At 42.9% G+C, this 26201-nt stretch overlaps 1 protein-coding gene across 1 annotated transcript in view; it reads right to left on the minus strand.

Annotated features, from left to right (window-relative positions):
* LOC110531049 (piezo-type mechanosensitive ion channel component 2) overlaps positions 1–25249 on the minus strand; it is a 220057-nt gene extending 194808 nt beyond the window's left edge. The window contains exons 1-2 of the mRNA XM_090182937.1: positions 24557–25249; positions 3528–3623 (exon numbers count right to left, since the gene is read on the minus strand). Of these exons, the coding sequence (XP_090039063.1) occupies positions 3528–3623; positions 24557–24620 (160 nt within the window). The 5' untranslated portion in view covers positions 24621–25249. The remainder of the gene's footprint in view (positions 1–3527; positions 3624–24556) is intronic.
* Positions 25250–26201: the final 952 nt, after the last annotated feature.

The following is a 26201-nucleotide window of genomic DNA, read 5'->3' on the forward strand; positions in this document are numbered from 1 at the left end:
CAATAGAGTCTATATGTAGAGGATGAGGGTAGGACCAGGATGTTCAATAGAGTCTGTATGTAGAGGATGAGGGTAGGACCAGGATGTTCAATAGAGTCTGTATGTAGAGGATGAGGGTAGGACCAGGATGTTCAATAGAGTCTATATGTAGAGGATGAGGGTAGGACCAGGATGTTCAATAGAGTCTGTATGTAGAGGATGAGGGTAGGACCAGGATGTTCAATAGAGTCTATATGTAGAGGATGAGGGTAGGACCAGGATGTTCAATAGAGTCTATATGTAGAGGATGAGGGTAGGACCAGGATGTTCAATAGAGTCGTTGTGTAGAGGATGAGGGTAGGACCAGGATGTTCAATAGAGTCTGTATGTAGAGGATGAGGGTAGGACCAGGATGTTCAATAGAGTCTATATGTAGAGGATGGGGGTAGGACCAGGATGTTCAATAGAGTCTATATGTAGAGGATGAGGGTAGGACCAGGATGTTCAATAGAGTCAATATGTAGAGGATGAGGGTAGGACCAGGATGTTCAATAGAGTCGTTGTGTAGAGGATGAGGGTAGGACCAGGATGTTCAATAGAGTCTATATGTAGAGGATGAGGGTAGGACCAGGATGTTCAATAGAGTCAATATGTAGAGGATGAGGGTAGGACCAGGATGTTCAATAGAGTCTATATGTAGAGGATGAGGGTAGGACCAGGATGTTCAATAGAGTCTATATGTAGAGGATGAGGGTAGGACCAGGATGTTCAATAGAGTCTATGTGTTGAGGATGAGGGTAGGACCAGGATGTTCAATACAGTCTATATGTAGAGGATGAGGGTAGGACCAGGATGTTCAATAGAGTCTATATGTAGAGGATGGGTGTAGGACCAGGATGTTCAATAATAAACAGCAGCGTTGCAGTTCTTGACACAAACCGGTGCGCCTGGCAAAGGGCGTTAAATATTTAGTTTCACCCAGTCATCCCTCTGAATGGCACACGTACACAATCCATGCCTCAATTATCTCAAGGCTTAAAAATCCTTCTTTAACCACCTGTCTCCTCCCCTTCATCTACACTGATTTGAAGCGGATTTAACAGGTGACATCAATAAGGGATCATATCTTTCAACTGGATTCCGCTGGTCCGTCTATGTCGAAAGAGCAGGTGTTCCTAATGTTTTGTCCACTCGGTGTATGTGATATTATGTGATCCTGAAGTCAACCTGCTGTCAGCATCATACATTACATGACATTAACATTAAGAAGTCTTCTTCTCTCATTACCTATTGATGAAAGGGTAAGTGGTACACTTTAAAGACTCTCCTCTCCTTCCTCCATACCTCACTCTATCCCTTCCGCTCACTCCATCCCTTCATTCCATCAGCCCTTCCTCCAACTAGTCCTCCTTCCAACCTACTTCTATCCCTTCCTATCTTCTGTCCTCCCTCCATCCATCCATCCATTCCCTCCTTCCTACTCACCCTCCATTCCATCCTTCCTTCTCACCATCCAATCCCTCCTTCCTACTCACCCTCCAATCCCTCCTTCCTACTCACCCTCCAATCCCTCCTTCCTTCTCACCCTCCAATCCCTCCTTCCTACTCACCCTCCAATCCCTCCTTCCTTCTCACCCTCCAATCCCTCCTTCCTACTCACCCTCCAATCCCTCCTTCCTACTCACCCTCCAATCCCTCCTTCCTACTCACCCTCCAATCCCTCCTTCCTACTCACCCTCCAATCCCTCCTTCCTACTCACCCTCCAATCCCTCCTTCCTACTCACCCTTCATTCCCTCCTTCTTTCTCACCCTCCATTCCATCCTTCCTTCCCTACGTCCATCCATCCCTCCTTCCTTCTCACCCTCCGTCCCTCCATCCCTCCTTCCTTCTCACCCTCCGTCCATTAATCCATCCTTCCTTCTCACCCTCCATTCCATCCTTCCTTCGCTCCGTCCATCCATCCATCCTTCCTTCTCACCCTCCATTCCATCCTTCCTTCCTTCCCTCCGTAAATCCATCCATCCTTCCTTCTCACCCTCCATTCCATCCTTCCTTCCCTCTGTCCATTCATCCCTCCTTCCTTCTCACCATCCATCTCTTATCTCTTCTTCTTTACTTCCTGATTGACAGGCTGTTTTTTCCCTGTCTTCATCCCTTTCTCCCTGCATCTTTCCCTCCCTGCTCCCTTCCTTCCTTCATCCTTCCCTCTCTTCTCCCCCCTTCCCTCCCTCCATCCCTCCCTGCTCCCTTTCTCCCTCCATCCATCCCTCCCTGCTCCCTTTCTCCCTCCATCCTTCCCTCCCTGCTCCCTTCCTTCCTCCATCCATCCCTCCCTGCTCCCTTTCTCCCTCCATCCATCCCTCCCTGCTCCCTTTCTCCCTCCCTCCATCCCTCCCTGCTCCCTTTATCCCTCCATCTCTCCCTGCTCCCTTTCTCCCTCCATCCCTCCCTGCTCCCTTTCTCCCTCCCTCCATCCCTCCCTGCTCCCTTTATCCCTCCATCCCTCCCTGCTCCCTTTCTCCCTCCATCCCTCCCTGCTCCCTTTCTCCCTCCCTGCTCCCTTTCTCCCTCATCCTTCCCTCCCTGCTCCCTTTCTCCCTCCATCACTCCCTCCCTGCTCCCTTTCTCCCTCTATCACTCCCTGCTCCCTTTCTCACTCCATCCCTCCCTGCTCCCTTTCTCCCTCCCTCCTGCACTCCCTGCTCCCTTTCTCCCTCCATCCATCCCTCCCTGCTCCCTTTCTCCCTCCCTCCATCCCTCCCTGCTCCCTTTCTCCCTCCATCCCTCCCTGCTCCCTTTCTCCCTCCATCCCTCCCTCCATGTTCCCTTTCTCCCTCCCTCCATCCCTCCCTGCTCCCTTTCTCCCTCCATCCCTCCCTCCCTGCTCCCTTCCTCCCTCCATCCCTCCCTCACTTTCTCCCTCCATCCCTCCCTGCTCCCTTTCTCCCTCCATCCCTCCCTCCTTGCTCCCTTTCTCCCTCCATCCCTCCCTGCTCCCTTTCTCCCTCCATCCCTCCCTCCCTGCTCCCTTTCTCCCTCCATCCCTCCCTGCTCCCTTTCTCCCTTCATCCCTCCCTGCTCCCTTTCTCCCTCCATCCCTCCCTGCTCCCTTTCTCCCTCCATCCTTCCCGCCATCCCTCCCTGCTCCCTTTCTCCCTCTATCGCCCTTGTGTCTTTTATTCCTGGTGGACACCGTCAGAGTCCTCTCCTCCTCTCCTCTCCTCTCCTCTCCTCTCCTCTCCTCTTTTCTCCTCTCTTCTCTTCTCCTGAGCCAATCTAGCTATATGTATTATTAAACAGTGTACGTGGTCTGCTCCAGGAACCACAGTGTTGAGTGGTTTGGAAGAGGAGGAGGAGGAGGAACAGGAGGAGGAGGAGAAGGAGGAGGAGGAGAAGGAGGAGGAGGAGGAGGAAAAGGAGGAGGAGGAGGAGAAGGAAGAGGAGAAGGAAGAGGAGGAGGAGGAGGAGGAGGAGGAGGAGGAGGAAAATGAGGAGGAGAAGGAGGAAGAGGAAGAGGAAGAGGAGGAGGAGGAGGAGGAGACTTACCCTGCATGGTTGTGCTGGTGGGCTCAGCGAAGAGGGGGATAAGGAGGAGGTAGATGAGGTAGACGAATGATAGCCCATTGTACCGGAACAAGCAAGCTGTAACCACGCACACACACACACACACACACACACACACACACACACACACACACACACACACACACACACACACACACACACACACACACACACACACACACACACAGAGAGAGAGAGAGAGAGAGAGAGATTAGTAATTGAATCAAAAGTGACGATGATAGTAAAGTAAAACAACATACTGTATTTAACATCCTCTGGTTTAAGTTCCACACAGTATGGATCAGAGACATAAAGAGACATGCTGATATGGATTAGATATCTCTACATGGCTGTGGTGTTTGGTCTGAACACACACACACACACACACACACGTACCATACAGATATGTGGACATGGCTATGATGCTATTGATGTTTGGCCTGTACGATATCAGCCTCGCAATCCTCTTGATGTAGTTAAAATCACGCTGACAATCTCTGGATGTCAATGTGAACTCAGCAGATGAATTAACTGGCTGAGGTCTACCATGTCAACAATGCGAAGGGAGCCCAGCGTAGAGACGTGGCCATATCTGACCGTGTGCTGGGGAGTAGGATTTCAGCTCATAAAGGGTTCAAATAATAAAGTTGACAAGTGTGTTAGTGCTGGAATTGGCACATACTGTATATATGGAATGGACGAGGTCGGGAACACTGCACTAGTCTGATTAAATGTATTTTTAAAGACCGGGTTGGGAACACTGCCATAACCCTCAAACCTCTTGGTCTTTGACCTGACCGTAACTCTATCTAGACAGAGCAAAGCAGAGGTCTGGACTATAATCAACTGGGCTATCATCAACCTTTACTATAATCCACTGAGCTATCATCAACCTTTACTATAATCCACTGAGCTATCATCAACCTTTACTATAATCCACTGGGCTATAATCAACCTGACTATAATCAACCTGACTATAATCAACTGGGCTATCATCAACCTTTACTATAATCCACTGAGCTATAATCAACCTGACTATAATCCACTGGGCTATAATCAACCTTTACTATAATCAACTGGGCTATAATCAACCTTTACTATAATCCACTGGGCTATAATCAACCTTTACTATAATCAACTGGGCTATCATCAACCTGACTATAATCCACTGGGCTATAATCAACCTTTACTATAATCCACTGGGCTATAATTAACCTTTACTATAATCAACTGGGCTATCATCAACCTGACTATAATCCACTGAGCTATAATCAACCTGACTATAATCCACTGGGCTATAATCAACCTTTACTATAATCAACTGGGCTATAATCAACCTGACTATAATCCACTGGGCTATAATCAACCTTTACTATAATCAACTGGGCTATAATCAACCTGACTATAATCCACTGGGCTATAATCAACCTTTACTATAATCCACTGGGCTATAATCAACCTGACTATAATCAACCTGACTATAATCCACTGGGCTATAATCAACCTGACTATAATCAACCTTTACTATAATCCACTGGGCTATAATCAACTGGACTATAATCCACTGGGCTATAATCTACTGGGCTATCATCAACCTGACTATAATCCACTGGGCTATAATCTACTGGGCTATCATCAACCTGACTAAAATCCACTGGGCTATAATCCACTGAGCTATAATCCACTGGGCTATCATCAACTGAGCTATCATCAACTGAGCTATCATCCACTGAGCTATCATCAACTGAGCTATCATCAACTGGGCTATCATCAACTGAGATATCATCAACTGAGCTATCATCAACTGAGCTATCATCAATCTTTACTATAATCTACTGGGCTATAATCCACTGGGCTATAATCCACTGGGCTATCATCAACTGAGCTATCATCAACTGAGCTATCATCAACTGAGCTATCATCAACTGAGCTATCATCAACCTTTACTATAATCCACTGGGCTATAATCCACTGGGCTATCATCAACCTGACTATAATCAACCTGACTATAATCCACTGGGCTATCATCAACCTGACTATAATCAACCTGACTATAATCCACTGGGCTATCATCAACCTGACTATAATCAACCTGACTATAATCCACTGGGCTATCATCAACTGGGCTATCATCAACCTGACTATAATCCACTGGGCTATAATCTACTGGGCTATCATCAACTGAGCTATAATTCACTGGGCTATCATCAACTGAGCTATCATCAACTGAGCTATCATCCACTGAGCTATCATCAACTGAGCTAGCATCAACTGGGCTATCATCAACTGAGCTATCATCAACTGAGCTATCATCAACTGAGCTATCATCAACTGAGCTATCATCAATCTTTACTATAATCTACTGGGCTATAATCCACTGGGCTATAATCCACTGGGCTATCATCAACTGAGCTATCATCAACTGAGCTATCATCAACTGAGCTATCATCAACTGAGCTATCATCAACCTTTACTATAATCCACTGGGCTATAATCCACTGGGCTATCATCAACCTGACTATAATCAACCTGACTATAATCCACTGGGCTATCATCAACTGGACTATAATTCACTGGGCTATAATCTACTGGGCTATCATCAACCTGACTATAATCCACTGGGCTATAATCCACTGAGCTATAATCCACTGGGCTATCATCAACTGAGCTACCATCAACCTGACTATAATCCACTGGGCTATAATCCACTGGGCTATCATCAACTGAGCTATCATCCACTGAGCTATCATCCACTGAGCTATCATCAACTGAGCTATCATCAACTGAGCTATCATCAACTGAGCTATCATCAACTGGGCTAGCATCAACTGAGCTATCATCAACTGAGCTATCATCAACTGGGCTATCATCAACTGAGCTATCATCAACTGGGCTATCAACTATCAACTGTCAACTATTTTATTATATTATATTCTGTTCTATTCTATAAAATTCAATTATATTATCTTATTTTCTATCATATTCTATTCTGTTCTATTTTATCATATTATATTCTGTTATATTTTATCATATTCTATTCTATCATTTTATTCTATCATATTCTATTTTATTCTGTTCTATTCTATCATATTCTATTTTATCATATTCTATTCTATTCTGTTATATTCTATCATATTCTATTCTATCATATTATATTCTATCATATTCTATTCTATCATATTCTATTTTATTCCGTTCTATTCTATCATATTCTATTCTATCATATTCTATTTTATTCTGTTCTATTTTATTCTGTTCTATTCTATCATATTCTATTTTATTCTGTTATATTCTATCATATTCTATTTTATTCCGTTCTATTCTATCATATTCTATTTTATTCCGTTCTATTCTATCATATTCTATTCTATCATATTCTATTCTATCATATTCTATTCTATCATATTCTATTTTATCATATTCTATTTTATTCTGTTCTATTCTATCATATTCTATTCTATCATATTCTATTTTATTCCGTTCTATTCTATCATATTCTATTCTATCATATTCTATTTTATTCTGTTCTATTCTATCATATTCTATTTTATTCTGTTATATTCTATCATATTCTATTCTATCATATTCTATTTTATTCTGTTCTATTCTATCATATTCTATTGTACTCTGTTCTATTTTATTCTGTTCTATTCTATCATATTCTATTGTACTCTGTTCTATTTTATTTTGTTCTATTCTATCATATTCTATTCTATCATATTCTATTTTATTCTGTTCTATTCTATCATATTCTATTGTACTCTGTTCTATTTTATTTTGTTCTATTCTATCATATTCTATTTTATTCTGTTCTATTCTATCATATTCTATTCTATCATATTCTATTGTACTCTGTTCTAATTTATTCTGTTCTATTCTATCATATTCTATTTTATTCTGTTCTATTCTATCATATTCTATTCTGTTCTATCATATTTTATCATATCATATTCTATTCTGTTCTATTCTATCATATCATATTCTATTCTGTTCTATTCTGTCATATTCTATTCTGTTCTATTCTATTCTATCATATTCTATTTTATTCTGTTCTATTCTATCATATTCTATTGTACTCTGTTCTATTTTATTTTGTTCTATTCTATCATATTCTATTCTATCATATTCTATTTTATTTTGTTCTATTCTATCATATTCTATTCTATCATATTCTATTGTACTCTGTTCTATTTTATTTTGTTCTATTCTATCATATTCTATTCTATCATATTCTATTTTATTTTGTTATATTCTATCATATTCTATTCTATCATATTCTATTGTACTCTGTTCTATTTTATTTTGTTCTATTCTATCATATTCTATTCTATCATATTCTATTTTATTCTGTTCTATTCTATCATATTCTATTCTATCATATTCTATTGTACTCTGTTCTATTTTATTTTGTTCTATTCTATCATATTCTATTTTATTCTGTTCTATTCTATCATATTCTATTCTATCATATTCTATTGTACTCTGTTCTATTTTATTTTGTTCTATTCTATCATATTCTATTTTATTCTGTTCTATTCTATCATATTCTATTGTACTCTGTTCTATTTTATTCTGTTCTATTCTATCATATTCTATTTTATTTTGTTCTATTCTATCATATTCTATTGTACTCTGTTCTATTTGATTTTGTTCTATTCTATCATATTCTATTGTACTCTGTTCTATTTTATTTTGTTCTATTCTATCATATTCTATTGTACTCTGTTCTATTTTATTTTGTTCTATTCTATCATATTCTATTGTACTCTGTTCTATTTTATTTTGTTCTATTCTATCATATTCTATTGTACTCTGTTCTATTTTATTTTGTTCTATTCTATCATATTCTATTTTATTCCGTTCTATTCTATCATATTATATTCTATCATATTATATTCTATCATATTCTATTCTATCATATTCTATTTTATTCTGTTCTATTCTATCATATTCTATTTTATTCTGTTCTATTCTATCATATTCTATTTTATTCTGTTCTATTCTATCATATTCTTTTCTATCATATTCTATTCTGTTCTATTCTGTCATATTCTATTTTATTCCGTTCTATTCTATCATATTATATTCTATCATATTATATTCTATCATATTCTATTCTATCATATTCTATTTTATTCTGTTCTATTCTATCATATTCTATTCTATCATATTCTATTTTATTCTGTTCTATTCTATCATATTCTATTTTATTCTGTTCTATTCTATCATATTCTTTTCTATCATATTCTATTCTGTTCTATTCTGTCATATTCTATTCTATCATATTCTATTCTGTTCTATCATATTTTATCATATCATATTCTATTCTGTTCTATTCTGTAATATTCTCTTCTGTTCTATTCTATCATATTCTATTCTGTTCTATCATATTTTATCATATCATATTCTATTCCGTTCTATTCTATCATATTCTATTCTATCATATTCTATTTTATTCTGTTCTATTCTATCATATTCTATTCTATCATATTCTATTTTATTCTGTTCTATTCTATCATATTCTATTCTATCATATTCTATTTTATTCTGTTCTATTCTATCATATTCTATTGTACTCTGTTCTATTTTATTTTGTTCTATTCTATCATATTCTATTCTATCATATTCTATTCTGTTCTATCATATTTTATCATATCATATTCTATTCTGTTCTATTCTGTCATATTCTATTCTGTTCTATTCTATTCTGTTCTATTTTATTCTGTTCTTTTCAATTTTATTCTGTTCTATTCTATCATATTCTATTCTATCATATTCTATTCTGTTATATTCTATCATATTCTATTCTATCATATTCTATTCTGTTATATTCTATCATATTCTATTCTGTTATATTCTATCATATTCTATTCTATCATATACTATTCTATCATATTCTATTCTGTTATATTCTATCATATTCTATTCTGTTATATTTTTTTCTATTCTATTCTACCACCCAGCTGGATGAAAACAGAGCTGTCCGTCCTCTGGCCACTCTGTCTTTAAAGTCCCCATCTGAGGAGTTTAACTGGAGGAATTAAAATGACATGAACCAAGCTATTGACTCACAGTGAGAAGGATGATTAAACGGTGTGTTACTCACTGAGACAGTGTGTTGTTATGGTGTAACCCTGCCATTCACACATACACAGGGCTGAGACAGGGTGTTGTTATGGTGTAACCCTGCCATTCACACATACACAGGGCTGAGACAGGGTGTTGTTATGGTGTAACCCTGCCATTCACACATACACAGGGCTGAGACAGTGTGTTGTTATGGTGTAACCCTGCCATTCACACATACACAGGGCTGAGACAGTGTGTTGTTATGGTGTAACCCTGCCATTCACACATACACAGGGCTGAGACAGGGTGTTGTTATGGTGTAACCCTGCCATTCACACATACACAGGGCTGAGACAGGGTGTTGTTATGGTGTAACCCTGCCATTCACACATACACAGGGCTGAGACAGGGTGTTGTTATGGTGTAACCCTGCCATTCACACATACACAGGGCTGAGACAGTGTATTATTTACAGTGTAATATAAATATTAGATGGCGCTTACCCAAACACACTTGTCTAAATTGATGTGAAAGAAATGCTATAACCACTGGTGCAAAAAGTCATAAATTGTCATACTTGATTAAAAGTGTAAATCATTTCAAATTCCTTATATTAAACCAGACGGCACCATTTTATATTATTTATTTTTTATTATTGACGGATCGCCAGGGACACATTCCAGCAATCAGACGTAATTTACAAACAAAGCATTTGTGTTTAGTGAGTCCTCCAGATCAGAGGCAGTAGGGATGACCAGGGATATTCTCTGTTTAGTGAGTCCTCCAGATCAGAGGCTAGTAGGGATGACCAGGGATATTCTCTGTTTAGTGAGTCCTCCAGATCAGAGGCTAGTAGGGATGACCAGGGATGTTCTCTGTTTAGTGAGTCCTCCAGATCAGAGGCAGTAGGGATGACCAGGGGTGTTCTCTGTTTAGTGAGTCGTCCAGATCAGAGGCAGTAAGGATGACCAGGGATGTTCTCTGTTTAGTGAGTCCTCCAGATCAGAGCTAGTAGGGATGACCAGGGATGTTCTCTGTTTAGTGAGTCCTCCAGATCAGAGGCAGTAGGGATGACCAGGGATGTTCTCTGTTTAGTGAGTCCTCCAGATCAGAGGCAGTAGGGATGACCAGGGATGTTTTCTGTTTAGTGAGTCCTCCAGATCAGAGACAGTAGGGATGAACAGGGATGTTCTCTGTTTAGTGAGTCCTCCAGATCAGAGGCAGTAGGGCTGACCAGGGATGTTCTCTGTTTAGTGAGTCCTCCAGATCAGAGGCAGTAGAGATGACCAGGGATGTTCTCTGTTTAGTGAGTCCTCAAGATCAGAGGCAGTAGGGCTGACCAGGGATGTTCTCTGTTTAGTGAGTCCTCCAGATCAGAGGCTAGAAGGGATGACCAGGGATGTTCTCTGTTTAGTGAGTCCTCCAGATCAGAGGCAGTAGGGATGAGCAGGGATGTTCTCTGTTTAGTGAGTCCTCCAGATCAGAGGCAGTAGGGATGAGCAGGGATGTTCTCTGTTTAGTGTGTCCTCCAGATCAGAGGCAGTAGGGATGACAAGGGATGTTCTCTGTTTAGTGAGTCTTCCAGATCAGAGACAGTGGGGATGACCAGGGATGTTTTCTGTTTAGTGAGTCCTCCAGATCAGAGACAGTAGGGATGAACAGGGATGTTCTCTGTTTAGTGAGTCCTCCAGATCAGAGGCAGTAGGGATGACCAGGGATGTTCTCTGTTTAGTGAGTCCTCCAGATCAGAGGCAGTAGGGATGAGCAGGGATGTTCTCTGTTTAGTGTGTCCTCCAGATCAGAGGCAGTAGGGATGACCAGGGATGTTCTCTGTTTAGTGAGTCCTCCAGATCAGAGGCAGTAGGGATGACCAGGGATGTTCTCTGTTTAGTGAGTCCTCCAGATCAGAGACAGTAGGGATGACCAGGGATGTTCTCTGTTTAGTGAGTCCTCCAGATCAGAGGTAGTAGGGATGACCAGGGATGTTCTCTGTTTAGTGAGTCCTCCAGATCAGAGGTAGTAGGGATGACCAGGGATGTTCTCTGGTTAGTGAGTCCTCCAGATCAGAGGCTAGTAGGGATGACCAGGGATGTTCTCTGTTTAGTGAGTCCTCCAGATCAGAGATAGTAGGGATGACCAGGGATGTTCTCTGTTTAGTGAGTCCTCCAGATCAGAGGCAGTAGGGATGTTCTCTGTTTAGTGAGTCCTCCAGATAAGAGGCAGTAGGGATGACCAGGGGTGTTCTCTGTTTAGTGAGTCGTCCAGATCAGAGGCAGTAAGGATGACCAGGGATGTTCTCTGTTTAGTGAGTCTTCCAGATCAGAGGTAGTAGGGATGACCAGGGATGTTCTCTGGTTAGTGAGTCCTCCAGATCAGAGGCTAGTAGGGATGACCAGGGATGTTCTCTGTTTAGTGAGTCCTCCAGATCAGAGATAGTAGGGATGACCAGGGATGTTCTCTGTTTAGTGAGTCCTCCAGATAAGAGGCAGTAGGGATGACCAGGGGTGTTCTCTGTTTAGTGAGTCGTCCAGATCAGAGGCAGTAAGGATGACCAGGGATGTTCTCTGTTTAGTGAGTCCTCCAGATCAGAGGCAGTAGGGATGACCAGGGATGTTCTCTGTTTAGTGAGTCCTCCAGATCAGAGGCAGTAGGGATGACCAGGGATGTTCTCTGTTTAGTGAGTCCTCCAGATCAGAGGCTAGTAGGGATGACCAGGGATGTTCTCTGTTTAGTGAGTCCACCAGATCAGAGGCAGTAGGGATGACCAGGAATGTTCTCTGTTTAGTGAGTCTTCCAGATCAGAGGCAGTAGGGATGACCAGGGATGTTCTCTGTTTAGTGAGTCCTCCAGATCAGAGGCAGTAGGGATGACCAGGGATGTTCTCTGTTTAGTGAGTCCTCCAGATCAGAGGCAGTAGGGATGAGCAGGGATGTTCTCTGTTTAGAGTGTCCTCCAGATCAGAGGCAGTAGGGATGACCAGGGATGTTCTCTGTTTAGTGAGTCCTCCAGATCAGAGGCAGTAGGGATGACCAGGGATGTTCTCTGTTTAGTGAGTCCTCCAGATCAGAGACAGTAGGGATGAACAGGGATGTTCTCTGTTTAATGAGTCCTCCAGATCAGAGGCAGTAGGGATGACCAGGGATGTTCTCTGTTTAGTGAGTCCTCCAGATCAGAGACAGTAGGGATGAGCAGGGATGTTCTCTGTTTAGTGAGTCCTCCAGATCAGAGGCAGTAGGGATGACCAGGGATGTTCTCTGTTTAGTGAGTCCTCCAGATCAGAGGCAGTAGGGATGACCAGGGATGTTCTCTGTTTAGTGAGTCCTCCAGATCAGAGGCAGTAGGGATGACCAGGGATGTTCTCTGTTTAGTGAGTCCTCCAGATCAGAGACAGTAGGGATGACCAGGGATGTTCTCTGTTTAGTGAGTCCTCCAGATCAGAGGCAGTAGGGATGTTCTCTGTTTAGTGAGTCCTCCAGATCAGAGGCAGTAGGGATGACCAGGGATGTTCTCTGTTTAGTGAGTCCTCCAGATCAGAGGCAGTAGGGATGACCAGGGATGTTCTCTGTTTAGTGAGTCCTCCAGATCAGAGGCAGTAGGGAGGACCAGGGATGTTCTCTGTTTAGTGAGTCCTCCAGATCAGAGGCAGTAGGGATGACCAGGGATGTTCTCTGTTTAGTGAGTCCTCCAGATCAGAGGCTAGTAGGGATGACCAGGGATGTTCTCTGTTTAGTGAGTCCACCAGATCAGAGGCAGTAGGGATGACCAGGAATGTTCTCTGTTTAGTGAGTCTTCCAGATCAGAGGTAGTAGGGATGACCAGGGATGTTCTCTGTTTAGTGAGTCCTCCAGATCAGAGGCTAGTAGGGATGACCAGGGATGTTCTCTGTTTAGTGAGTCCTCCAGATCAGAGGCAGTAGGGATTATCAGGGATGTTTTCTGTTTAGTGAGTCCTCCAGATCAGAGATAGTAGGGATGACCAGGGATGTTCTCTGTTTAGTGAGTCCTCCAGATCAGAGGCAGTAGGGATGTTCTCTGTTTAGTGAGTCCTCCAGATCAGAGGCAGTAGGGATGACCAGGGATGTTCTCTGTTTAGTGAGTCCTCCAGATCAGAGGCTGTAAGGATGACCAGGGATGTTCTCTGTTTAGTGAGTCTTCCAGATCAGAGGTAGTAGGGATGACCAGGGATGTTCTCTGTTTAGTGAGTCCTCCAGATCAGAGACAGTAGGGATGACCAGGGATGTTCTCTGTTTAGTGAGTCATCCAGATCAGAGGCAGTAGGGATTATCAGGGATGTTTTCTGTTTAGTGAGTCCTCCAGATCAGAGATAGTAGGGATGACCAGGGATGTTCTCTGTTTAGTGAGTCCTCCAGATCAGAGGCAGTAGGGATGTTCTCTGTTTAGTGAGTCCTCCAGATCAGAGGCAGTAGGGATGACCAGGGATGTTCTCTGTTTAGTGAGTCCTCCAGATCAGAGGCTGTAAGGATGACCAGGGATGTTCTCTGTTTAGTGAGTCTTCCAGATCAGAGGCAGTAGGGATGACCAGGGATGTTCTCTGTTGAGTGAGTCCTCCAGATCAGAGGCAGTAGGGATGACCAGGGATGCTCTCTGTTTAGTGAGTCCTCCAGATCAGAGGCTAGTAGGGATGACCAGGGATGTTCTCTGTTTAGTGAGTCCACCAGATCAGAGGCAGTAGGGGTTACCAGGAATGTTCTCTGTTTAGTGAGTCTTCCAGATCAGAGGCAGTAGGGATGACCAGGGATGTTCTCTGTTTAGTGAGTCCTCCAGATCAGAGGCAGTAGGGATGACCAGGGATGTTCTCTGTTTAGTGAGTCCTCTAGATCAGAGGCAGTAGGGATGACCAGGGATGTTCTCTGTTTAGTGAGTCCTCCATATCAGAGACAGTAGGGATGACCAGGGATGTTCTCTGTTTAGTGAGTCCTCCAGATCAGAGGCAGAAGGGATGACCAGGGACGTTCTCTGTTTAGTGAGTCCTCCAGATCAGAGGCAGTAGGGATGACCAGGGATGTTCTCTGTTTAGTGAGTCCTCCAGATCAGAGGTAGTAGGGATGACCAGGGGTGTTCTCTGTTTAGTGAGTCCTCCAGATCATTGACAGTAGGGATGAGCAGGGATGTTCTCTGTTTAGTGAGTCCTCCAGATCAGAGGCAGTAGGGATGACCAGGGATGTTCTCTGTTTAGTGAGTCCTCCAGATCAGAGGCAGTAGGGATGACCAGGAATGTTCTCTGTTTAGTGAGTCCTCCAGATCAGAGGCAGTAGGGATGACCAGGGATGTTCTCTGTTTAGTGAGTCCTCCAAATCAGAGGCTGGTAGGGATGACCAGGGATGTTCTCTGTTTAGTGAGTCCTCCAAATCAGAGGCTGGTAGGGATGACCAGGGATGTTCTCTTGATAAATGTGTGAATTGAAAAATGTTCCTGTTAAAATGTAACTTTATAAAAAACTTTAGTAAAAGTAAAAGTTGCCAAAAAATATAAATAGTAATGTAATGTACAGATACAAAATAGTTGATAAATAATATAATATATTTTTACTAAAGTACTTCACGCCAATACATTAGCATACTTTATATACTGTTATACACATACTTATCACATAGCATTCCATACATAAATTAAGGCCATGCAACCTGAGTTGAGGCCATGCAAACCCGACTTACAGTCATGCTTGTATACATTTTTACGTACCGGTGGTCCCGGGAATCAAACCCACTATCCTTGGCATTGCATGCACCCTGCTATACCAACTGAGCTGTGATATAATAACTGTTGTGTTCCACATAATGGATTTCCACAAACAGCAAAGTAACCTTACAACCTTGAATCTAGTATGGAATAGAACTCAACCTGATTTAGATCGCCAGTCTAACTAACATAAAAGGTCCTAATAACAGATACAGAGATCCAAGCTCTGGTCTGGGCTGACGGGGACAGACAGAGATAACAGAGAGAATTGAAGACCCACTAACCTGTCGGCCTATAATAGAAACCCTTATACCAGTACATCACTACAGAGAAGAGATTTACTAGTTGAATAAACCTTTTGTCTCCTCTACAGCAGATACAATGGTGTAAGAAAAAAGGAGAGGCAGTAGAGTAAGGGACTGGAAGCAAATGATAGGAAGATAGCCGCTCTCAGTGGTGCTGCTCTCAGTGGTGCTGCTCTCAGTGGGTTAAACCCTCATAGTGGTGCTGCTCTCGGTGGGTTAAACCCTCATAGTGGTGCTGCTCTCAGTGGGTTAAACCCTCATAGTGGTGCTGCTCTCAGTGGGTTAAACCCTCATAGTGGTGCTGCTCTCAGTGGGTTAAACCCTCATAGTGGTGCTGCTCTCAGTGGTTTAACCCCTCATAGTGGTGCTGCTCTCGGTGGGTTAAACCCTCATAGTGGTGCTGCTCTCAGTGGGTTAAACCCTCATAGTGGTGCTGCTCTCAGTTGGTTAAACCCTCATAGTGGTGCTGCTCTCAGTGGGTTAAACCCTCATAGTGGTGCTGCTCTCAGTGGGTTAAACCCTCATAGTGGTGCTGCTCTCAGTGGGTTAAACCCTCATAGTGGTGCTGCTCTCAGTGGGTTAAACCCTCATAGTGGTGCTGCTCTCGGTGGGTTAAACCCTCATAGTGGTGCTGCTCTCGGTGGGTTAAACCCTCATAGTGGTGCTGCTCTCGGTGGGTTAAACCCTCATAGTGGTGCTGCTCTCAGTGGGTTAAACCCTCATAGTGGTGCTGCTCTCGGTGGGTTAAACCCTCATAGTGGTGCTGCTCTCAGTGGGTTAAACCCTCATAGTGGTGCTGCTCTCAGTGGGTTAAACCCTCATAGTGGTGGTCACACAGGCTGGACAGATGGATGAAGATATGGATAGCAAATAGTTTCTCTTGACAGTGAGTGAGAGAGAGAGAGAGAGAGAGAGAGAGAGAGAGAGAGAGAGAGAGAGAGAAAAAAAGAGAGAGAGAGAGTGAGGGAGTGAGAGAGAGAGACAGAGACAGAGAGAGACAGAGAGACAGACAGGGACAGAGGGACAGAGAGTGACAGAGAGAGACAGAGATAGACAAGTAAAGAGAGAGACAGAGAGACAGAGAGGGACAGAGAGAGACAGAGACAGAGAGAGACAGAGAGGGACAGAGGGACAGAGAGGGACAGAGAGGGACAGAGAGGGGCAGAGAGAGAGAGAGAGAGAGAGAGAGAGAGAGAGAGACAGACAGAGACAGAGACAGACAGGCAGTGAGAGGGGTAGAGAATCCTGTGGTCTGACAGTGTGTGTGGTAATGGGGACTGTGTCACTGTGTACACACTACTCCATTCAGACCTCTGTTTGCTCTCCTACAGGTGCTGTCAGATGGGCAACAGGAAACAGTCGCCATGTAACGTCATAGGGCCAGACACCTCTCTCTACCCCTTCACCTCTCTCTACCTCTTCTCCACCTCTCTCTACCTCTCTCTACCTCTTCTCTACCTCTTCACCTCTCTCTACCTCTTCTCCACCTCTCTGTACCTCTTCTACACCTCTCTACCTCTCTCTACCTCTTCTTCACCTCTCTCTACCTCTTCTCCACCTCTCTCTACCTCTTCTCCACCTCTCTATACCTCTCTCTACCTCTTCTCCGCCTCTCTCTACCTCTTCTTCACCTCTCTCTACCTCTTCTCCACCTCGCTCTACCTCTTCTCCACCTCTTCTCCACCTCTCTCTACCTCTTCTCCACCTCTCTCTACCTCTTCTCCACCTCTTCACCACCTCTTCACCACCTCTCTCTACCTCTCTCTACCTCTCTCTACTTCTTCTCCACCTCTCTCCACCTCTTCTCCACCTCTTCACCACCTCTCTCTAACTCTTCTCCACCTCTCTCTACCTCTTCTCCACCTCTCTCTACCTCTTCAGTACCTATCTCTACTTCTTCAGTACCTATCTCCACCTCTTCTCCACCTCTCTCTACCTCTTCTCCACCTCTTCACCACCTCTTCACCACCTCTCTCTACCTCTCTCTACCTCTCTCTACCTCTTCTCCACCTCTCTCTACCTCTTCTCCACCTCTTCACCACCTCTCTCTACCTCTTCTCCACCTCTCTCTACCTCTCTCTACCTCTTCTCTAACTCTCTCCACCGCTCTCTACCTTTCTCTACCTCTCTCCACCTCTCTCCACCTCTTCTCGATCTCTCTCTACCTCTCTCTACTTCTTCTCTACCTCAATCACTCTCTACCTCTCTCTACCTCTCTACTTCTTCTCTATCTCTCTCTACCTCTTCTCCACCTCTTCACCACCTCTCTCTAACACTTCTCCACCTCTCTCTACCTCTTCTCCACCTCTCTCTACCTCTTCAGTACCTATCTCTACTTCTTCAGTACCTATCTCCACCTCTTCTCCACCTCTCTCTACCTCTTCTCCACCTCTTCACCACCTCTTCACCACCTCTCTCTACCTCTCTCTACCTCTCTCCACCTCTTCACCACCTCTCTCTACCTCTTCTCCACCTCTCTCTACCTCTCTCTACCTCTTATCTGCCTCTATCTGCCTCTCTCTAACTATCTCTACCTCTCTCCACCTCTCTCCGCCTTTCTCTGCCTCTCTCTGCCTCTCTATTTCTCTCTCTGCCTCTCTTGCTGTCTCCCTCTACCTCTCTCTACCTCTCTCTGTCTCTCTTGTTGTCTTCCTCTGCCTCTAACCATCTCTACCTCTCTCTACTTGTCTCTGCCTCTCTACCTCACACACACTAACAAGCAGTAAAGGGAGACAGCGGGAAACACTTTACTGTTGTAACAGCAGATGACCACCCTTCCTGGAGTATCTCTATGCTGCTGTAACACCAGATGACCACCCTTCCTGGAGTATCTCTATACTGCTGTAACACCAGAGGAACACCAGGGAGTAACTCTATACTGTTGTAACACCAGGGAGTAACTCTATACTGTTGTAACACCAGAGGAACACCAGGGGGTATCTCTATACTGTTGTAACACCAGGGAGTAACTCTATACTGCTGTAACACCAGGGAGTACCTCTATACTGCTGTAACACCAGAGGAATACCAGGGAGTATCTCTATACTGTTGTAACACTAGGGAGTATCACTATACTGCTGTAACACCAGGGAGTAACTCTATACTGCTGTAACACCAGATGACCACCCTTCCTGGAGTATCTCTATACTGCTGTACCACCAGAGGAACACTAGGGAGTAACTGTAACACCAGGGAGTAACTCTATACTGTTGTAAAACCAGGGAGAAACTCTATACTGCTGTAACACCAGAGCAACACTAGGGAGTAACTCTATACAGTTGTAACACCAGGGAATATCACTATACTGCTGTAACACCAGGGAGAAACTCTATACTGCTGTAACACCAGAGCAACACAAGGGAGTACCTCTATACTGCTGTAACACCAGGGAGTATCTCTAAACTGCTGTAACACCAGGGAGTAACTCTATACTGTTGTAACACCAGGGAGTAACTCTATACTGTTGTAACACCAGGGAGTAACTCTATACTGCTGTAACTCTCAGTATACTGTTGTAATACCAGGGAGTAACTCTATACTGCTGTAACACCAGAGAGTACCTCTATACTGCTTTAACACCAGGGAGTATCTCTATACTGCTGTAACACCAGGGAGTAACTCTATACTGTTGTAACACCAGGGAGTAACTCTATACTGCTGTAACACCAGAGGAACACTAGGGAGTAACTCTATACTGTTGTAACACCAGGGAGTAACTCTATACTGCTGTAACACCAGGGAGTACCTCTATACTGTTGTAACACCCGGGAGTAACTCTATACTGTTGTAACACCAAAGGAACACTATGGAGTAACTCTATACTGTTGTAACACCAGGGAGTATCTCTATACTGCTGTAACAACAGGGATTATCTCTATACTGTTGTAACACCAGGGAGTATCTCTACACTGCTGTAACACCAGGGAGTATCTCTATACTGTTGTAACACCAGAGGAACACTAGGGAGTAACTCTATACTGTTGTAACACCAGGGAGTATCTCTATACTGTTGTAACACCAGGGAGTAACTCTATACTGTTGTAACACCAGGGAGTATCTCTATACTGCTGTAACACCAGGGAGTATCTCTATACTGCTGTAACACAAGGGAGTAACTCTATACTGCTGTAACACCAGGGAGTAACTCTATACTGTTGTAACAACCGGGAGTAACTCTTTACTGTTGTAACACCAGGGAGTAACTCTATACTGCTGTAACAATAGAGGAACACTAGGAAGTATCTCTATACTGTTGTAACACCAGAGGAACACCAGGGAGTATCTCTATACAGTTGTAACACCAGCGAGTATCTCTATACTGCTGTAACACCCGGGAGTAACTCTATACTGTTGTAACACCAGGGAGTAACTCTATACTGCTGTAACACCAGGGAGTAACTCTATACTGCTGTAACACCAGAGGAACACCAGGGAGTACCTCTATACTGCTTTAACACCAGGGAGTATCTCTATATTGTTGTAACACCAGGGAGTATCTCTATACTGCTGTAACACCAGGGAGTAACTCTATACTGCTGTAACACCAGGGAGTATCTCTATACTGCTGTAACACCAGGGAGTAACTCTATACTGTTGTAACACCAGGGAGTAACTCTATACAGCTGTAACACCAGGGCGTAACTCTATACTGTTGTAACACCAGGGAGTATCTCTATACTGCTGTAACACCAGGGAGTATCTCTATACTGCTGTACCACCAGGGAGTATCTCTATACTGTTGTAACACCAGAGAAACACTAGGGAGTAACTCTATACTGCTGTAACACCAGAGGAACACTAGGGAGTAACTCTATACTATTGTAACACCAGGGAGTATCTCTGTACCGTTGTAACACCAGGGAGTACCTCTATACTGCTTTAACACCAGGGAGTAACTCTATACTGCTGTAACACCAGAGGAACACTGGGGAGTAACTCCATACTGCTGTAACACCAGGGAGTAACTCTATACTGCTGTAACACCAGAGGAACACCAGGGAGTACCTCTATACTGCTTTAACACCAGGGAGTAACTCTATACTGCTGCAACACCAGGGAGTATCACTATACTGCTTTAACACCAGAGAAACACCAGGGAGTACCTCTATACTGTTGTAACACCAGGGAGTATCTCTATACCGTTGTAACACCAGGGAGTAACTCTATACTGCTGTAACACCAGAGGAATACTAGGGAGTAACTCTATACTGTTGTAACACCAGGGAGTATCTCTATACTGCTGTAACACCAGAGGAACACTAGGGAGTAACTCTATACTGCTGTAACACCAGAGGAATACTAGGGAGTAACTCTATACTGTTGTAACACCAGGGAGTACCTCTATACTGCTTTAACACCAGGGAGTAACTCTATACTGCTGTAACACCAGTGAGCAACTCTATACTACTGTAACACCAGGGAGTAACTCTATACTGCTGTAACACCAGAGGAATACTAGGGAGTAACTCTATACTGCTGTAACACCAGGGAGTATCTCTATACTGCTGTAACACCAGGGAGTATCTCTATACTGTTGTAACACCAGAGGAACACTAGGGAGTATCTCTATACTGTTGTAACACCAGGGAGTAACTCTATACTGCTGTAACACCAGGGAGTAACTCTATACTGCTGTAACACCAGAGGAACACTAGGGAGTATCTCTATACTGCTGTAACACCAGAGGAACACTAGGGAGTATCTCTATACTGTTGTAACACCAGGGAGTATCTCTATACTGCTGTAACACCAGAGGAACACTAGGGAGTAACTCCAAACAGTTGTAACACCAGGGAGTATCACTATACTGCTGTAACACCAGGGAGTAACACTAGGGAGTATCACTATACTGCTGTAACACCAGGGAGTAACTCTATACTGCTGTAACACCAGAGGAACACCAGGAAGTATCTCTATACTGCTGTAACACCAGGGAGTATCTCTATACTGTTGTAACACCAGGGAGTAACTCTATACTGCTGTAACACCAGGGAGTAACTCTATACTGCTGTAACACCAGAGGAACACTAGGGAGTATCTCTATACTGCTGTAACACCAGAGGAACACTAGGGAGTATCTCTATACTGTTGTAACACCAGGGAGTATCTCTATACTGCTGTAACACCAGAGGAACACTAGGGAGTAACTCCAAACAGTTGTAACACCAGGGAGTATCACAAATTGTTCGGGCAAAAAAAAAGTTGTATTGTGTTCAGCTTCATTGACATAAATCTCATCCTCGGGAAATCCCCTTTTTTACAGGCTAAAACATCTCTTCACATTACAACACACACCAACACCCCCCGTTTATGTTTCCATTAGCTACCCCCTTGTCTTTGCTTTGTCTCTTCTCTATCAGTTTTCCAGTTACTGTGAGTCGTCCCTGTTCCTGGGATTGACTCCTGATCATTGGCACTTTGTGAATAAACATCAAATATTAAAGGTACGTTTACGATAACAGGAAAGGCAGTTCTTCTCATCCCTCTACAACCGCATTATTAATTCATCCTGTTAAAACGACTTTCCACCAATTAACAGAGACGAGCCGTGGCCTCGCCGTGGCTTCTGGAAGAGACAGAAGGGGGGTTTCAACTTCAAGCCTGTCAAGAGGTGCATTATCGTCCTTAGGCTTGCATCCCAAAACTTGCATCCCAAAATGGTGCCCTATATCCACAGGGCTCTGGTCAAGAGAAGTGCACTTGCAGAGGGGATAGGGTGCAGTTTGGAACACTCTTCTCCATAGGGCTCTGGTCAAGAGTAGTGCACTTGCATAGGGGATAGGGTGCAGTTTGGAACACTCTTCTCCATAGGGCTCTGGTCAAGAGTAGTGCACTTGCATAGGGGATAGGGTGCAGTTTGGAACACTCTTCTCCATAGGGCTCTGGTCAAGAGTAGTGCACTTGCATAGGGGATAGGGTGCCGTTTGGAACAGTCATCTCTACTGATGGAGCTGGTCTATAGAAAGCCCCTGGTCTGGTTGGCGTGTCAGTGCTGTTATAGCCAGAAGAGCGGTTGGTCGTGGTCCTATATGGACACAGACAGACATTGTACTAGTGGACAGTTGTTAGTGGTTATGTCTTAATCGTTTTCCATTGTGGCCTACCACAGAATAGACTATTGCTGTACAGTACAATACACACACACACACACAGCAGACTTGGCCTACCTACAATGCAACACACAAACAGCAAACCTGAGTCACTGGAAGCTGTGTAAAAGGTGTGAATAGGACCAGCTCTGTTTTGACAAAGCAATAATAAGTAGACAAAGCTGTTGTGTTAACATGAATGTGTACAGTACATTAACTGGTGCCAGTTAAACCTTCAGCTGCGGGCCAAATGTATTTACAGGAAATGGAATATAGAATAGGATAGATATGTTATTGTCCATTTGGTTGGAATGGAAAATCGTCTTTTGCCTCGGTGACTTGGACCAGACAACTTTCAGGTTACTGGTTCACCTGTGTACCCACATAGCACCCTAGGCAATGCTGAAGAATGACTTCATGACTGCATATCACTTGACATAAGTGTGAATACAATTTATACTTGTGATAAACTAATACAATAATCCATGTTCCCGCTTCAAGTGTTTGAAACTGAACGATGGCTGTGACTTCTAATCTGCATTTCTCTCACCATGAAGATGTTTTTAAGCAAAAACATGGCAATAAATCGGCTATAACCCAATACCAAATGGGTTATAAATCGGCTATAACCCAATACCAAATGGGTTATAAATCGGCTATAACCCAATACCAAATGGGTTATAAATCGGCTATAACCCAATACCAAATGGGTTATAAATCGGCTATAACCCAATACCAAATGGGTTATAAATCGGCTATAACCCAATACCAAATGGGTTATAAATCGGCTAGAACCCAATACCAAATGGGTTATAAATCGGCTAGAACCCAATACCAAATGGGTTATAAATCGGCTATAACCCAATACCAAACGGGTTATAAATCGGCTATAACCCAATACCAAACGGGTTATAAATCGGCTATAACCCAATACCAAACGGGTTATAAATCGGCTATAACCCAATACCAAACGGGTTATAAATCGGCTATAACCCAATACCAAATGGGTTATAAATCGGCTATAACCCAATACCAAATGGGTTATAAATCGGCTATAACCCAATACCAAATGGGTTATAAATCGGCTATAACCCAATACCAAATGGGTTATAAATCGGCTATAACCCAATACCAAATGGGTAATAAATCGGCTATAACCCAATACCAAATAGGTAATAAATTGGCTATAACCCAATACCAGACGGGTAATAAATTGGCTATAACCCATTTTGGTTGCCTACTTTAAATACCACCTAAGAGAAAGGCATTACTTTTTTTTAGAAGCTAGACCAGCTACAAAAGGCAATGCGACTGTAACAAACAGGAAGTGAATGGGAAGAGAAGCGCTTTATGGAATAAGACACATTTTGTTGACCAGCTAATCAACAAACCAAGCTATTTCAGATATTAACTTGGAGCAGATAGGGTTTGGAATACGACTGAAAGGTGAAAGGTCATGAGAAGCGCAATCAACCAGTGTGAAATAATATGGGCACATCTTTTAGGCTTTTTCCCTAAATAAATTGATTTCAGTAAAAGACATGGTTAGTACAAATCACAGAGAACTGTATACTAGTGGCAAAACAAGAATCCCAACACACTACTCAGATCAGCCTTCTGTAAATGTTTAAGATATTTTAATTCCTTTATAAAAGTATAATAACTATTTTTATTAGGCTAATATACATTATTATTGTATTATTGTAGTCTGTCATCTGCAATGGCTGTGAGGTTTTTTTTCCCCCCCGACTATTTTCATGTCTATTTGGATGGCACATTCAGTGCACAAGAGATGCGGTATATTTTTCATGCGCAAAGAGATGCGGTAGCTTTTCATGTGTAAAACGTACCTGTTGCTAAACATATCGGAAGAAGCAATCTGAAGATCAGCCCGCAGACCACCTCGGACGCCATCGCTTTAGGGTAGCCAGTCTTACCACCAGGTAAACGGGGAGAGGATGGTCTCACGCACGGTGGGTGTCTGACATCCGTTCCGGTAAAGTCAAATCCTGCTCTCTTTCTAATCCCAGTAAAATCGGCATCAGTTTTCTTTTTGACAACCTGTCGAACTATAATTCCAAAATGAGAAATTGTACCTTGACCATCAGCAATTTCACTTGTTTTGTTTATAAAAACATGTATTTGAAATTGTTCAAGCTGTTGAAAAAGAACATTTTTACATTTTCAAGACATGTTGAGCTTGTAAAAATACTCCATAACGGTCCTCAGACTCAGGTGCGTGCGAGAGACGGGTTCTGCGTGAGCTACAAATGAATAACGCCAAACCGCGGGCAAGTTATCCGGTCCTGTGAAGCCGACCTTTTACGGGAAAATGAATCATTTTTAAGGAGAGAACGAAGTACCATAGAAATCACAACCGTCGTGGAAAACGGTAACGTTATAACGTAACTCTAGTTGATGAAGTTATGACTATAGTTCACTCTTCAGTTGACCGGTACCAGATTTTGACGCATTGGTGAAATGTAACTTTCCGACTTCTGGGTTGACTCTGGTTCCTCAATGGAACTCCGCAGGACCACCATATGATTGACAGGGGTTTCAGCCACTCAGAAGGCTTCTCTGAGTAAGTGGTTTGTCCCTTGTTAATTAGGCAGAGGGATGGGACACTTCCCCTCGTAATGACTGTAAACAGCGCCAAGCCATGGTGGGCTACCCTTATCACAAAAAGAAACGGAGTACTTTCCATGAACCACCAGTTGAGTTGAAAATGCCATGGAAACCAATTTAACTTGTTGTTTTTTTATTCCGTAGCGTACATGGGAATTTAACGGCAAAAGTTATATTATGGGCACTATGTCATCACGCACAGCCGTTTTATCTGCAACAAGTCAATTTTGATGGAAACACATCTCTTGTTTGGAAAAATGCGCGTATTGTTTTTTATGCAGATGTTAGAATATTCGCGAGAGAATCTGTCGCTAATTTGATGGAAACCAAGCTTCTGTAGCCTAATAAACTGCATGGTTTCCCAAGTCATAACGGGAGGACCACACACCTTATCATCACTTCACAAGTTTACTTCAATATGACGGTTATTTATTTAAATACTTGCGCATAAATGCGTTTTCACCGCCAATTTCTCGCATGATACATTTTACTGACACAAAAAAGATCCCACCATGTCAAACAAACGAATTATCTGTTAGCATTTATACAATTGTACTAAAACTTCCTGTTTCCATCACAGCTGTCTTGGTTTGTTGTTTTTTTTATTTATTTTTATATAGTGTGACTTTACTCACATAAAACTGTGGATGGAAACGTGGTTAGTGTTAAACTGTGTGTTGTGGCAAAAAAAAAACACACTTTTAAATCCCAGGATATTTAATCATCTCAACAGACCACCACTACAGACCACCACTACATTTACTGTATATATTTTTTTGCCTTTATAATTAAAAAAAAAAAGTAATCCAACTGTTGGTGCTTCAACCTATGCATCCACATAATGGCCCCAAAGATGATAGATTATTC

This window comes from Oncorhynchus mykiss, chromosome 8 (assembly GCF_057628025.1).
Source record: "Oncorhynchus mykiss isolate SJ-2025 chromosome 8, ASM5762802v1, whole genome shotgun sequence".
Classification (NCBI taxonomy): Eukaryota; Metazoa; Chordata; class Actinopteri; order Salmoniformes; family Salmonidae; genus Oncorhynchus; species Oncorhynchus mykiss.